Source organism: Phascolarctos cinereus, unplaced genomic scaffold (assembly GCF_003287225.1).
Source record: "Phascolarctos cinereus isolate Bilbo 61053 unplaced genomic scaffold, phaCin_HiC Scaffold_1;HRSCAF=81, whole genome shotgun sequence".
In the NCBI taxonomy this organism is placed as follows: Eukaryota; Metazoa; Chordata; class Mammalia; order Diprotodontia; family Phascolarctidae; genus Phascolarctos; species Phascolarctos cinereus.
The window spans coordinates 63,983,915-64,001,194 of record NW_027555514.1 but is presented as its reverse complement, the minus strand read 5'-3'; the positions used below and the strand labels follow the sequence as shown (position 1 = coordinate 64,001,194).

At 36.2% G+C, this 17,280-nt stretch overlaps 1 protein-coding gene across 1 annotated transcript in view; it reads right to left on the bottom strand.

Moving 5' to 3' along the window:
* MYO3A (myosin IIIA) overlaps positions 1 to 17,280 on the bottom strand; it is a 259,169-nt gene that overhangs the window by 97,513 nt on the left and 144,376 nt on the right. The window contains exon 18 of the mRNA XM_078151955.1: positions 11,569 to 11,716. Coding sequence (XP_078008081.1) covers positions 11,569 to 11,716 — 148 coding nt within the window. The remainder of the gene's footprint in view (positions 1 to 11,568; positions 11,717 to 17,280) is intronic.

Sequence of the window (17,280 nt, the reverse complement as noted above, 5' to 3'; positions counted from 1 at the left end):
CCTTTTATTTCTTTCTCTAGAAAAAAAGGATGGCTTTCATCATACAAGTCAGCTCTTTTATTTTGCTTGTTACCAGAAAAAAATATTCTTTCATATGAGAGCTTGGTTTGCCTCTGTAGAAAGTTCATCTAAATTGCCTGCACCTCAATTGTATAGTAGGCAAGGCAACACACATTTATGAAACACTTTTTCATTATGTGTCATAGCACTGTGCCAAGCACTGAGGATACAAATATAAGCAAAAAGAAAGACAAACCCTGCCCTAAAGCAGGTTACAGCTTATGAGGGAAGACAACATACAAAAGGGAACTGGAAAGAGGGTGTGTGTGTATGCAGAGAGGGGAGACTATTAAGGCATTTGGCCTGGGTACATGGTGTTGAAGTCCAGAAAGTGAGAAGAATATCCAGGAGGGGAATGAAGATGCATTGGCTTGGGCCTCTCCTCAAAATAGAGGCTCTGGGGGAACTCACCAATAGCAGAAGGCCAGCACAGAATGGGGATATCTTACAGCTACAAGGGCTACAACCCTGAAGAACTGGGATTCTGGTAACTATCCTCCCATGCTGCAGAGATGTTTTATCTTCTATATTTTCTAGGGTTCTCTCTCCATTGATGGCATCTGTTGTTTCTAATCACTTTCACTGCTGCTAATCTGAGCCATTTGTTTTCTTCTTCCTTTTCTTCTTTCATTTTTCGGAATCTTCTCCCACACTTCTTAGGAATAAGGCCCAAAGACAGACCTTTCATAGCCATTGCCAATCAATAAAAATGCTCTTTTCCTTCCTTGAGGTAGACTAACCGCCTCAGTAGATTCTGTCTTTAAGTGTAGCTCTTCTTAATTGTGTTTGTTTTTTCTGAGTCCTAAGAAGTAGCTTTTCTACTAAAGTTATTTTTCCCCCTCATTCCTTCCTCTAAGCTACTTCTAGTTTCAGCACTATTCTAGAAGCTAGAGGATTTCAGAAGCATGAGGTTTCTAGAAAGATGATCTCTGGATAATGAGGTTACAATAATAGTAATTGGAGGAAGTATATTTAGGAATCATAGAATCTCTGAGTTAGGGATCCTCAGAGCCCAGTTAGACCAGGAGATGGGCAAGGACTATGTCTTTTTTTAATAGAATAGTGCACATAGTGGGAACTTAATGAACATTTGTTAAATTGAATAAAATCCCCACAGGTTATTGATTGCTAAAGAATCTAGGTTTTTAATGTAATGATCTTTTCAAATAATATTGTGGTTATCTCATCTGTTTTACTAAAAAGATTGTATTTTCTTAAAGCACCTGGGAATATATCACTGATGACTCTATATTCATTTTAATCAGAGAGACATCTGGATTGCTGATGTGTCTCACATAATGAAAAGACTGCCATTTAATTTATATCTTGTATTCCTGGTTGTTCTGTGAACACCTCGGAACTCTGTGATTCCTCCCCAGTGCCTCACGCTGTAGTGAATTCATAGACATCCAATGCCTGCTGATATGAAGAGGAAGTTATATTGCCTTCAAATGGTAGCCAGGCACCCCTCAGAGTTTACAGCTAAGCAGTTTAACTCTCTAATGACAGTTATCATTGCAGGGTTTATCCCTATGGCACAAGCAGAGACAGATGGTACAAAACCCATTAAAAACTAGTCAGAAGAGACCACTGAGATCACCTGAACAGCTTGACTTTTACAACATCCCTGAAGAGTGGTCAACTAGCCCCTGCTTAAAATGGGGAGCTCACTACTTTCTGAGGTAGCCCATTCCACTCTTAATTGGACAACTATAATTGATTAGGAAATTTTTATTGAACTCAAACCTAAAATCTACCTCTCTATAACTCTCACCTCTAGTTCTATCCTCTGAGGTCAAGAAAAACGACTAATCTCTTCACATGACAGCCCTTAAAATATTTGAAAGCAGGCATCATATTCTCCCAAAGTCTTCTCTTTAGGCTAAACATCCAGACACCCTTCATCAGATCCTTATATGGCACTATTTCTTGTCCTCTCCCCATTCTGATCAAGCTTCTCAGGATATATCCTAGTTTTTCAAAGTACTTCTTAAATTGTGGTGCTGAGAATTGCCCCAAGTAGGACAGAATATTGTAGGATAGTCACCTACTTTATTCTGGATACCAGCCCTCCATTAATCTAGTATAATTATTATACTATCATATATAATAGTAGTATAATCTAGTATAATAATTCAATTATCATTGGACTTTTCTGACTCCATTTTGCCCTACTTTCTAAACCCCCAGAAATATATATATATAGATATAGATATATATCTATATATATCTATATCTATATATCTATCTATATATATATCTTTAAATCACATTTTATGACTAACATTTATTTTTTTCTTTACCTTCCCCCCCCAATCTAAAAGAAAAAAGAACAACTACTCCCTGCAACAAATATGAATAGTCAAATATCAATTTCCACATCGGCCAAGTCTAAAAATGTTTGTTCCATTTTGCATCATCAGTCCGTCCCCCCTCTATCAGAAGGCGGGTGGTGTTCTTCACCAACTAGTGCTCTAGAATCATGGTTGGTCATTGCATTGATTAGAGAACTTCAGCCTTTCAAAGTTATTTGACTTTTCAGTGTTGTTATTTTAGAAACTGTTCACTTGTTTCAGCTCATTTCTCTGTTCATGAAAGCCAATCACTCAAACAGTTCTAAATCTGTTAAATCTTACATTTGCTTCTATCTCTCCATTCCACTCATAGGGATATGATTTTTTTTTCAAATACCACACTAATTTATACTATGTCTATGTTATTCTCATGGTATACTAAATTTAAATAAAGTACTTTGTAAACTTTGAAGTTTAACTCTGATATCATGTGGCCACTGAAGTGATGTAGTAGAAAGAATGCTAGACTTGGAATCAGGAAGAACTGGGTTCCAATTTTGTTCCAGACACCAGTTGTATGACCATGCTCAAGTAAATTAAACCTTTATGTGGCTCAATTTCTTCTTCTTTAAAAGAGGAAAAAAATAGCAACTACCTCCTATGGTTGTTGTGAGGATAAAATGAAATAACATGTAAAATGCTTCACAAACCTTAAAGCATTATATATTAGCTATTATTATTGTTATTATTAAGCATTATCAGTCTAGTAATCCTGTTTTAAAAAAGTGGAAAATGAATTTAGTCTAGGACTACCTGCTTTTGTGAACCCATACTAACTCATAGTGTTAACTACTTTGTTTTCTACATGTTCACAAACCATCCCTTTACCAATGTATCCTAGAATTTTCTTAAGCATTAAAGTCAAGCTCACTGGCTTATGGTTTGTAGAATCTGGGGCTGTCTCCTTTTGAAAACTGGGACATATGTTCTTTTCTAGGACTGTAGCACCTTTTTCATTCTCTACAGTTTTTCACAGGTCATTAAGAATGCCCTGTCCTCTTAGCTATTGGTTCCTTTAGAACCTTGGAAGGTCATTTGTCCAGGCCTAGTCAATTGAACTTTTTTGCTGTATCTTCACTTACCTCAGGTTTCAGCTCTTTGTTAACCCTTTCTGTTTCTTATATCTCAGTCTCAAGATTGTTCACTTTGATAGACAAAAGAGAATTAAAATTTGAGTTGAATGGCTCTGCTATCTTTCTGTCATCTGTTATCATCCTCCAAGCCACCCCCAAAGCAGCCCTACTTTTTGTATAATCATTTTCTTTCTCCCAACATACACTCTTTCTGACTTTATCTTATTATCATTTTTATTTCACATGTAGCACATTGGAGAGTGGGGTGGGGTGCTGCTTTTCAAATATGGTGGCTCACTTGTGGTTAGTGATTAAAAGAGATCATTATGGAAACTGACAAATTTGTTCCATTTCCTATTTATTTGTTTTTCCAGCAGCTCCATTTCTGGATATTTTGTGGATAATGTGGCCCATTTGAATCTGCTGGTACACAGTGGTCACTTCACAAGTTCTCGTTGAATGACTGACTTTCTGCAAACTTTCCTCTTTTACTGCTTTTTGTTGTCTTATCGGGAAACGTTGATTATAGGATCATTTTGAGCTGGAAAGGATACATTAGTCAGCTAGTCCAATTCTTTCTTGTCATAAATGAGAAAACTGAGTCTTGGTGAAATTAAGTGGCTTGCCTATTATCAAAAAGTTAGTTTTAGAAGTTGGTGTGGATCCCAGATTTTCCTGACTCTAAGTTAAGCACTTAGTCCAATATATCAGAGTGATCTCAATATTCTGTTCTCTTTCTCCATAGTGTTTTGCAAAGAAGTAAATACAGTCTAAGTCACTATTGCCCTTGGATTCCATATCTTTCTGCTTAGCAAGGAAAAAAATGGTGTACTATCTGTTTTGGGAGCTCTTTTGGCCTCATTGTGATGAATGTTCTACATCAGTTAAAATTTTTCAGGAAGTGGTGATAAGCAATGTCAGTATCTTTGCTTGTTCCATTTATCATTTCTCAGAATTGACAATCTGAATAGCTCAGATGTAAATGAGTGCAACTGTCTGAAGTGTCTTCTCTTTGACTTTATTTTTTTCCTTCTAATTTTGCTTTAATAGACAGGTGACTCTGAAATGACTTCCACATCAGTCATCAACAATTGATTCCCATTGATTAATGTAGTCAATTTCAGTTTTAGTGATGTTCTGTGCTAACTACAATTGATGGCTTCCAATAATCTGGGGGAAAAAGTGCTTATGACATATGGGTGTGAGGCTTCTAAGCAATTTATGAGCATCTGTTCTCTCTCATTCTTTAAAAAAGCCACATTGTTGAGTATATTTTTGTCACCCTTTCCTATACCCACCCTTACACTCATGGTTACCAAGTATCAAAGTCCATTTTCACTTAGCTTGGAGGATCCCATCAAAATTTTCAGAGAATATTTTAACTCTTCATCTTTTGAAGTAGATGTTTGCACATAAGCTACAGTTATTGTTGGGGGGGGGCTTTTTTCTTATACTCATCATTAGTGCTATAAGATAATATGATCCAGTGTAGCTCAAAATTATATCTTGGTGACTGGGTATAGGATGAAACCAAATGGACTAACTCTTTAGTTTGCCTTTTCAAGGAAGATTTTGAGAAAAGAGCATAAAGAAACTAGAGAGAGGAATATTGATCTATTTTTCTAATGGCAAATAAATTAGGCACACATTTTGCTAAATTATACATTTAACAGATTATACATTATAGTATCTATCAAATTACACATTTAAGTAGGACAGCTCAAAGCCAGAGAGATTCACTGCTGGTCAGTCTTACATGAGAAAGTCAAGATTTGGAATAAAGAACTTAAATTTAGCAACCCTGCCTGGCCTTTTTGTTTGTAATTCCCCCAACAAGTTCATTTGCATGGAAAGATATATAGGATCTTGGAAATGATGTTGGCTTCAAACCCCAAGTTCCACACAGCTCTTGTGTATTTATTTTCTCACAGAGTTGCCTGAAATGGGTTTTAGGGGCATGGGATCCCTATAATAAGTTAAATGGAAGTTAGAAGGAGTTTCTAACCCTAAGCTAATTCTTTAGAATAAAGGATTGTGATTCAGGCCCAGATATGTGCACTTACAAGAGGAGACAGTATTAGTTCAGAAGGACTCTGCTTTGTCTTACTTTTGTTCACGTCCCTTAGGAGAATGTGATGGCTCTTAACACAGCCATAGACCAAAGAGCTATCAACCTTCTTTTATCAGAGAGAGACCTTCTAGTCACTATATTTTAGTAGACAAGAGCTGAGATGGCTTGTAGGTGACCCTGAAAAGATGCAGCCTAGAAGTTTAGAGCAGAGAGAAGCAACACAACCACATACCCTGAAAAGATACAAAACAGCGACTCAGAAATCAGTAGAGCAACAGTCAGCATTATGTATGTGCCAATAATGACCACAATGCCAGTGTGGTTGTAGTCAACAGAGATAACATACAGAATAAAGGCATTATTGAAGGACAGCAGCCCTGCAATGTCAGAGGTATGAAATACCTTTTGTGCTTTACCCACATGTGTTTCCATTGTGTAGGTTTATATGTGCATGTATGTCTTTGACACATGAGCTTTTGGCTCATGCACCTTCTCACATATTCCCTGGCCCTCATTTTTCTAAGATATATGCTTCATGTGTTAAATGCTGGCCATATGTTATATGTGTCATGGCCACGTGTATACTTCTTACCTGTTTCCACCCATGCTTGTTTGCTAAGCACATGAGTATGTATGGAAAACTCTGGCCTTATATTTATGGAGGAAATGGTCTAACACAACTTTGCTTACTGAGCCATTTTATTGAATGTCTTTGCTTTGAATTATTGCTCCTGGCTGACTAGTAAGAGTAAAGTCATTAGTAGGGGCTTATGTACTATAGCTTTTGAATGGACACAGATCAACAAGGTGTCTTGAATCTTCAGTAGTTTTTTTCTGGAATTTCCAGGTACAAGAAAATGGGGGAGCGAGCCAGCTGCATCACTTAATAAACATAATATTATACATATTTTAAAGGTTATGATATCAATCACTATATTCACTTACTTTTTATACTTATAGGCCCATTTTGTTAGAAATCTGAAATTGCACACTTAAAGATGCCCATCTATTGAAAAATGAAGATTGGCTAAGGCATGGATTTATTCTGAAATATATTTGGCTACTTTAATACTTAGCAGTCATTAAGTGATCACCATTAGGGGACCTAGAGTGCTTGCTTTGATTTTAAATTGCCTTATTTACTAATTAATTTTTCTTTTGAATGTTATAAATGGGATGGTTTATAGAACAGCTGTGACTGACTCCCTTAGCGTGTGTCTTTTGTAAGTGTGAGAGAAAATATGAAAGTTTCATGTAAAATATAAAGTCATACTTTATAAGCAAAGCAACACAGATGCATTTTAAGGATTTAATATGATACATCCACACAGCCTGAGTCAGAGGACTGATTTTTTAAAACTCTTAAAATGTAAAATAGCTGAAAACCCAGGTATTTTAAAAATAATAGAATGAGTTTTGTTATTATTAGTTTTGGTAACAACTACAAATTATGTGCTGAAGCCCACACTCAGAATCTCAAAAGCTTCAAGCTTGAGGATATGAACAGCTGGAAATGAAAACCATGCACATCACTTTTCATAAGAGAAGCTAGAGAAATAAATAGCTGCTATTGGTTCCATTCTATGCTGTAAATAGTCCCCTGTGGACAAAATGACTTCTGATGTTTCTCTCCAAAACCAAGTGTGCAAATATATAACCAGAATATATAGAAACAAATCTTTTATACAAATAGCTTACCTCTAAAATATTATGATAAACTTCAGAAAATATGGCAGCTAGACAATGAGTTTGCTCTAATGGATGGGCATATGTGTATATTCTAGATATAAATAAGGTTTTTTAACAAAGGAGATTGACTCCTCAAGGGAAGCAAATGCTTTGTATAACCAAAATACTTTAACAGATTTATCGATGCATTTATTTAAATAATGAGCTTCCACCAAGGAGTAACCTATCTATAGCTGGCATGAGTGATGCTTCTTTGACTTAAAATGTGAACTCTGAGAAGGTAAGGTTCATTTTTGCATGTTTTCATCCTGTTTAGCACAATTCTTGTGGCCCAATTAGAATAGTAAAATAAAAACCAATATTTGCTCCTCTCCTCAAGGAAAGAATGATATCCAGGAAACAAATTTCAAAGGTATGTGAGTTGCAAGATCTCCATGACTTCCATGAACTCAGACCTTTCATCCCATAGTGAAAAAAGATCAGAAAAATATTTGTGCTAAAAAAAGCTACTTGGATATGATTCATTGCTTGGGTGGGTAATTGCAAAATTTGTCTTCCATGCAGGGAACTGTACCAATGGCTGCCATCTGAAGTGCCCACTAATATTAGCATTTGGAAAACTGAAAAGTCAAATATATGTGCCACATTTATGTCAGAGGAAATACTTAAATATAAATAAATCCTTTTGCAAAGTTGAGAAATATGAAGGGAAAAAGATAAGCTTTTTCCACTGCTACTACATTTCCAAGCTTGCATTTTAGAAGGACTAAAAACTATATGCTACTGATGTCTGGCTACACCTCCATATTTACAGTATAGAAGGCTGAACTGCTACCTACCTTGTAAATAATCTTATAAATACAGTTGTTTCCCATTGTTAATAGTATGAAGAATTTTTATCTTGTAGTTATTAGTAATATGAGGCACCCATTTGTATATGGCACTGAAATTTAAGAACTGTTCAGATGATGTCGTCTATTGGCATGGTGTTGATAATAATATAATCCTGTTCTATTAGACACATAGTAAATAGCAAGAAGATAAGAAGGAAGGAATCAAAGTTTTGCATGCTATAAATATATACTCAATAGATTTGGAAGCGTGGAAGAAATGCCCCTAAACTGGGTAGATACAAACTGGAGTGCTCAAAAAACAAAACAAAACAAAACAAACCATGAAGCAGAGAGCTAATGGTTAAGGGAGATCTGAGAGTTGGGAAAATGTTCTATTGGCAGAATCAATTTCCAGGCAGAGAATAAAATTCCCAGATAATATGCCATAGGGCTGGCTACAACTTACTCCTTACCAGAAAATTTCAACTCTATAGGGACATTTTTATAATGATAGTAAATGGGAAAACAAGATTCCATTTTCAGAAATAGACAGATAACCAACCTAACTAGAACTGCATCAATTTTTTTCTCAATAAGAAAATTTTCTCAGTTTCTGCTCTTTTCCCCATGTACATATAGCAGCTAAGGGTTGCACTTTACCAAATGTCCCTGAACAGGAAGTAGCTTTTTAGCACATTCATGAAATAGGTTCCTATTTGGAATTCCACTTGCCAGTTTGTCAGATCAGAACTACCTGGTCTATGACAGTGCTGACTGAAGTGTGGCTCTAGTTGGGGAATTTAAGGCCTTGGTAACCCACACACACTGGTGAAGCTCACTGTTTCTTGTTGATATGCAATAATGGCTGTGACTATTGTTGACAAGTGAAAACCTGACATTAATGAATTTGCAGATAATTGTTCCCTGTTTACAGGCAGTGAAACAGTTTCAAGTGAATTCTCAATTTATTCCTTTCCTATCATATGCAAGTATGAGAAGAAAACAGAAGGGATATATTTATATCCATAGCCATGTGTATACATTCAAACCAGTTGGATCATCAGGGACACGTGGATTGTGCTTTTTGGAGCTACAAGATCATCTTACTAGCAATAACTCAGCCAACAGCATAGCTACCAAACCTGATGCCCATTCACTGAAGATGTATAGATTCCAAGTTTGCTGTCTTGGAAAAATCACCCCGAGAATTTTTTTTTTTTTTTGGTGAGGCAATTGGGATTAAGTGACTTGCCCAGGTTCACACAGGTAGTAAGTTTCAAATGTCTGAGGTCGGATTTGAACTCAGGTCCTCCTGACACCAAGGGGGGAGCTCTATCTACTGCACCATCTAGCTGTCCCTGAGAATTGGATATGGTCCTGATAAAGTTAGTTTGCTTTTCATAATCATGACCGGGGTCAGTCCTTTGACTGAATCAAACTTCACAGAACAAACGTTGGGCTGTTCTTGAGGACCTAGAGGGCCACATGTGGCCTCCAGGCCACAGATTCCCCACACCTGAATTCTATTCCAGCCCTCTTATTTTACTGATAATGAAATCAAAGCTTGATTGGTAAAATGATTTGCCCAAGGTTATTTGTTAAATAAATGAAATTCAATCTCAGGCTCTTCCAAATACAATAGTCCTTTTATTATTTAACTTTTCTTTTACACACTAATATATATTTTGATAACACTTTTTGGATCCAGTCTTTACAGTTCCTTAAACCTAACTCCATTGACTTTCACCACCAGGATCATTGATTGAATCATTATGATATACTATATAAAAATGAGCTAACTCTTTTTCTTTCCAAAAATAAAGATCTTTTTATTACTGATTGTCCTTCTAACTAGTATTCTCAAACATTGAGCCCAGGCACCACATCTTTGGTACAATAACTGATATTCATAATTACAGTCCTGAGGCACAGAAAAATGCTGAAGTGCCTTCTGGATCATCACAGGGAAATTCAATTATCCTCAGCAGAATTTTATTGCTAAGTGTATTTAATTGGATTTCAGTTTTTTAAAGAAGAACAATCCACCTTAATCAACTGGAATATTTGACAATACAACATGCTATTCCAAGGCCATGCTATATATCAGAGCTTAATTTTTCTCTGCAGCACCACAAGGACATGGCTTTAGATGTGTTCATAAGTTTTTGAAGGCAATGATATATATCATAACCAAAAATTTCTTTTTCCAAATTTTCCTACTCAGTATGATATATAAAATTCTTAAAAAGCCTAGATGTTTCTAACCCCAAAACAACTATTTACCTTTCATCTATCACAAAAATTACCAAATACAAAACCAGTTTAGTAATGCTTGAAAGATATAAAAGAGCTTAACAAAAGATATAAACAAATATCACATTCTAGACTATGTATTTCTTGTGGTCATGGTAAAGACAATTTCAATAGTATTGCTTTAGCAATGCAATTCAAGAAAGCTTATATTAAGCTATTATGAAAGTCACCGAGTTCTCTTTAAAGAAAAGTATTTTTTTAGGTTGAATCATAAATTACACATTGTACCTTGTTCAGTGACAAGATCAGTATTGTACTGCATTTGCATCAAACCCATTATCAGCGTGTTCTGTTGCCTAGCTACTGCAAATGTGAAGTTTAATGCACTTTTGATGGATATTTAAATTGTAACAGCCATTCAGCTATGCAGGCTTATAGAAAATGAAATAGTTGGTCTTATTTATTCAAATCAAAATGAACTCTTATTTTTTTAGCAAAGGTTCAGCCTTCCTAGGTTTTATGGAAAGGCACAGTACTTACTGCACAAGTGGAGAGTTGGTCAAGTGACATTCCTAGTCCCTTTAGACTCTTATAAGTTATATTACTAACGCCAGATTTTAGGGCACAGATGAAAAAAAGCCATTTAGGCTTCTGCATTTAAGATATCCTGCATGACTTATGGGAAGATATGGGCAAGAGTTGCACAAGACGGTCAGGTATAGAAGGGTTGTTATCTATATCATTGTGGGCAGTACTCACATTGCTGAGGGAATAGATTAATCATGGCATCAAAATTTGCCTCCCTTCTCAAATTATCTCCAATTTATCCTATGTCTTTTTTTTTTGTACATGTCTATTTGCACACTATCTCCACTATTATTGTGACCTCTTTGAGGACAGGGATTATTTTTGCCTCTATTTGTATCCCTAGCACTTAGCACAGTGCCTAGCACATGGTAGGTGCTTTAATGACTTGACTTGTATACATATAAACACATATGTGTATATGTGTTTACAATATAGATATATATTCTCTGTCTCTGCATAGGTGTGTTTTCAGAACGTTACAAATGTCTTAATGCAGGTTTAAGCTATTAAAGCTGAACTAAGTGATATGTGTATGTGTTTCTATAAAACACATACATACAAAGATGGCTCTTTACCATGGGGATTGTGCATGATTTTTGTTTCTCCTGACTTCATTCAGAGTAACAAAATCCACTTCCTAGTCTTACCTGTTCCCATGCAAACACATGTTGATTGAAGTAGAATTGAATCTGTTCATTTGCAATATTAATGCATAGCTGCTCGAAGGAATTTTTTCTGAAGTTTTCAAAGCCAAAGATGTCCAGGATGCCAATATTCAGTTCACCATCAGTCCCACTGAAAGAATTAAGCAGGTATTAAATTGTGTTTGCAGTTATTTTGTTGAAAGATATAAATATTAATCAATAAAGGATATAAAACAACTCATCTCAGGAAAATTCTTAGTTAAGCTTTTGTAAATGCCGTACTGTGATTAGGCTTAAGAAATCACAACTGGGACATACATTTAAATGGTTGCTTTTCTTAACTGTGCAAATTTCATTCCATGCAATATGAAGAAGAAGAAGGCTTCAGTAATCTTAGCATTTCAATGACACGGTATTTTTGCTGCATTGTGGAAACCTCTTGATTCTGCTACATGACCTATTTAAGAGATGGTAGCAGCTACTTTCTAAGTTGCTTATGTGTTAAATCAGTTTTGTGAAAGATTCATAACTTGGGTAAAATCTGGCCATTGTCAACCAATGAGAAAATAAAATACAATAATCAAAGAAAGAATGGTGCAGAAGGAAGAGTACTGAATCTGGCACCAGAGGGTCTGGGTTCAATTTCCAGATTTATGACTTAATGTCAGCTTAACCATAGGCAAATCATTTGACCCCTCTGGGCTCCAGGTTTTTCATCCATAAGATGAAAGGGCTGGATAAGATGGTCTGTAAGATCTCTTCTAGCTCTCAATTTGTGATTATGTTAATATCTATACTTCTATTCAGTAAATACCCTATTAGAAAAGCATCAACTTCTATGCAAATGGCATATTTATCCCTGTTTTAAGTTAACAAAAAATATTTTAAAAGTTGCCTTGCAGATAGTACAGTTGTTCTTAAAGTGGGCTTTGTTGCCACGTGTTGTGAAGTTTTGGATGGTATGACATTGCAGTGAAAGAAAATTTAAAAAGAACTTTGCTTAAAATAAATTTTACTTACCCAGAAGTATGATGAAACATAGTATTTACAAGATTAACAAAACATGTCTAACAATTTATGTGCTAACTTCAAAATACATTAGACTTTGTCAAAAAACTCAACAAAATGGCCGCTCTGATGGAAGAGAAATTTCATACCCACATCTCCTGACTCTACCATAGTACTGGCAACTTAAACATTAAGCATGCCATGTCAATAATGCCACAATGCCATAAAAATTATTGTGCCATGAGCAAAACCCCCTAAAAACAAAAAAAACCACCTCCCCCCAAATCAAGAACCATTGTTATAATGTATTCTTGGTTAGTAGAATATGTCCTTGTATTATTTGTCTATAATACTAATTCTCACCTAATCTAGTATAGTCATAATGGCCAGTTCTTATTATGTATTTGGAGACAGTCTTAGAGTGGGGAATTCATTAGAACTGGGCATAGCAATGTTGAGGGACAGAGGGAATATAAAATAAGGGAAGAAAGGTCATGTTTCATTTTAGGTAGCAATCTTAACTAGTCTGTCTAATTAGACAATGTTGATATTTAATTTCACAAAATGCTGATTTTGGGGGGAAATTGACTTAATTAAATGCAATGTTTTAAAATTATTTAGCGATTTTGTTGTAAATATAAAGATCTATTCATGATGTAACCATTTGCTTAGCTTACATAAATTGCATAGGATGCCTTGTGAATTTATTATTCCATTAAGAAAAAAATTTCTTCTAAAATATCATCTACTATTTTTATAGTAGTAATAAATAGTAATTTGGATAGTATTCTTTAATTCTTTAATTTTCTACTTTTATTCAAGAATCTTTATATGAAACAAATACACAGTAAGGTCTGTTTTAAATATTTCTGGGTAGGTCTAGATAATGGAAAACACTGAGTTAAAAAAAAAGAAATCTGGGATTTACAGAGCATTTAGGTAAACAAAGCAGTTTGATTTCATGCTGTATCCAAAAGATGCTACAGAATTTGGTTGTCCACCAACTGCCCCTCTCCTTTGACCCTCTGAAGATGGAATTCAGCTAACCAGTGGCCAAACCTCCCTGTCACCCACACCTACTTTGGTTTTCATCTCCATCAAATGGATCTAGTATATATGTAAATGTCTCTGAGTTTCAGGTTTCTTCTTTGAATGACTCAGAAAAGTATTCTCCAGTATAACACGATGTTAAATTTTTAATCTACCTCTTTTTGTTACTGAGTATTCTGCTTCTTTCGTAGAATCATGGAACAGTAAAATTATAAGGAACTTTTGACATTTAATCCAAATCCTTGATTTTACAATTGAGGAAACTGAGGCTCAGAGAGGTGAAGAGTGACTTGCTTCAGGTAACTCAGACTGATGGAGCATTTGTCTGATTCTATTAGAAGGTACTCTAAATAAAAGATGAGTCATTTTTGTTGACTTTGGGTTTGAATGTAATAAAATTCAATATATACTAAGAAAAATTTCAAGTGTTTTAAACTGTAATCTTGCACAAATAAATTGTATACCTTGCACATCCATCACGTAAAGGAACCTACAGGTTAGTAGTCTGTGCCTCTTATGCTTATATCCTATGTTCCTAAAATATATACAGCAAATGGATACTGAAGAATGATCTTTCTCTGCAGTCTGACTCAGATACTTTATTGTGTTGGGTAGATGACCATCATTTCTAGAAGTCTATGTACTTGGTGAAATTGCTGCTAGGTCCTATGGAATTGGAAAGGCTTTTAATAAATGCTCTATGTAATTGTCACCTGAGGAATAGCCTAGTCAGTCAGTCAGTAAACACCTATTAATGAATCACTATATGCTAAGCAGGAGGCAGCTAGGTGGCTCAGTGGATAGAGTGCTGGGCCTGGAGTCAGGAAGACCTGAGTTCAAATCCGACCTCAGATACTTACTAGCTATGTGACCCTGGGCAAGTCATTTAACCTATGTTTGCCCCATTCCAACAGAAAAGAAAATGGCAAACTGCTCCAGTATCTTTGCCAACAAAACTCCATGGAAAATATGGTCCATGGGGTCACAATGAGTTGGACACAACTGAATCACTGAACAACAACAAATGTGCCAGGTACTGTGCTAAGTGCTAGGTGTACACAGAGAGAGAAAAGCCAGTCCTTGACCTTGAGGAGCTCACAGTCTAATAGCTGGGGATAGAGAGGACTAATCACTAGAAAGATGGCTACTTGGAGATGAAATTTTTGACCATGGCAATTCATGAAATATGGAGATGTGTTGATTTGTGGCAAGAGGAGAGGGTGTTAAAAGGGAGGGAGAGTATAATATGGAGTGGTAGAAAAAGCACTGGACTTGGAGCAAGGAGAGAGCTGGATCTGAATTCTGATTTGGACACAGGTTCATGGGATCATAAATTTCGAGTTGGAAGGGATGTTAGACAAATCCAACCCCATTCAGTTTACAAATGAGGTAACTGATGTCCAAAGAGCTTAAGAGACTTACTCAAGGTCACAAAAGTGGCAAGATCCAGCTTTTGAACTCAAGCTTTTTGACTGCGAAAACCAGCACCATTTCCATGATACCATCTTGCTTTCTGTTACGTACTCTGAGTCGTCATTTAATCTCTCTGAGTATCAGTTTTCTTATTTGTAAAATGTGAATATGGTATTACATACCTCATGGACTGTTTGGAGGAAAGTGTTTTGGAAAATATTATATGAATATGAATTATCTATTTATGATGCTCTGTCACGGATGATGAGAGACAGAATAGCGTAGTAGATAGAAAGACTGTGTTGTTGTCAGGAAGCCCTCAGTTCAAGTGTTGCCTCTGACACGTCTCAGAAGTGTAGCCTTGGTCATGCCCTGTGCAACTCAATGAGGTTATAAGTTGTTTGGGCGCAATGTTTAGGTTGATCTCTTTCTGTCCTGGATCTCTTTTCTCTCTACATTCTTTCTACTTTGCAGTTGCTGCTCTGCCTGGTTTCATCTCCCAAGTTAAGCTCATCACTTCTAATCTTGCTACCATGCTTCTGACTCAAGCATTGTTTGATATCGCCACTCTAGCCTTCTCTGCCCTCTGGTTGGAGGACTGGAGGGTGGAGTACCAAACTCCTACCAAGCCCTTGCCTTATAGAGGGCTTGACTCAGTTCATTCTATTTTGCATCTGCTGCTGTGCCTGCCTGGTTTCACTTCCACGGAATAAGGTGGGGTACCCCCATATCAGGTGTCTTCCCTACTCTCCGACCTCTTTTTGTGTGTTTTCTCCCCCTATTAGCTTGTAAACACCGTGAGTGCAGGGACTTTCTTTCTTTTTATTAATTGTATTCATAGTGCTTAGCACAGCGCCCAGCACATAGTAGGTGCTTAATAAATGTTTGTTGGATTGGATTATTGGTGACCTAATGAACTCCTGTGGGTTTCATAATCATCTCTATGTAGCTGATTCTCATATATAGATACTTAGCCCTAGGCTTTCTCAAGTTCTGTATTTCCAATTGCCTATTGGCCATTTCAAACTACTTATTCCAAAGACATCTCAAATTCAACATGTCCAAAACAGAACTTATTATCTTTGTCCCCAAATCTGCCCCTCTTCTACACTTCACTATTTCTATAAAAAATTCTCCCATGCCCCAGTGCTCATCACCTCAACACTTATCTGTAGTTCCTTGCCCCACCTCACCAGACATGTCCCATAACGTGCTCAAACTTGCCATTTCTATCTCCCTAACATCTCTCCCATGTGGCCCCTTTTCTCCACTTCCATCAGTACCACCTTAGGTCAGGTTCTCATTACTTCCCACCAGGACAAATGGAATGGCTTCCTAATTGGTCTCTTTGGCCTCAAGTCTCTCTCCACTCCCATTCATCCTTCACATGGCTGCCAACATAATTTTCCTTAATCCCATATTGAATGACATTCCTCTGTTCAATAAACTCCACTGGCTTCCCATTGTTTCTAGGATCACACTCCTATTTTTGGCTTTTAAGGCCCTTCACAACCTAGCCCCAGTCTATCTTTCAGGCCTCATTATATATTACTCTCTATTCCCACCCCCAACACACTTTTTATGCTTCATCCAAATTGGCCCACTCTCTGTTCTACACAAATGATGCTGCATCACCCTTCTATATTCCTTTTTTACTGGTTGTACATCATGCCTAAAACATGTTCTCTACTCACATCTGCTGAGAGAATTCCTCTCTTCCTTCAAGATGCAGCTGAAATACCTCTTTCTGCACAGATCCTTAACTGATTCCTCCTCACATATTAGTTTCCTCCCTTTACAATTATACTACCTTGTACTTATATTGCATTCAGTCTGTGCATATATATGCTGTACTTAATTATACACATATATAGATTGTCATAAAAGTCTGTTTAGCTTTAAACTAATAAACCTTAAAGCCATTTAAGGTAATAGCATAAATAAAGCTTAATACTATGCTAAGACTTTTGAGACACCATGTATACATACACACTGATATATAAATAAATAAAATGTACATATCTATGCACACACCTATACATACACATATATGCACATCTATATCTACATATGTACGTCTATATATGCACACACACATATATAAACATATATATGTATATGTATATACATATATATATAATATTTATGAATGCACACACACAAATGTTATTTCCCTCAATGGGGATGTAAGCTTCTTGAATGGTGGGATTGTATCTTTTTTTGTCTTTGTGCTCCTGTCACTTA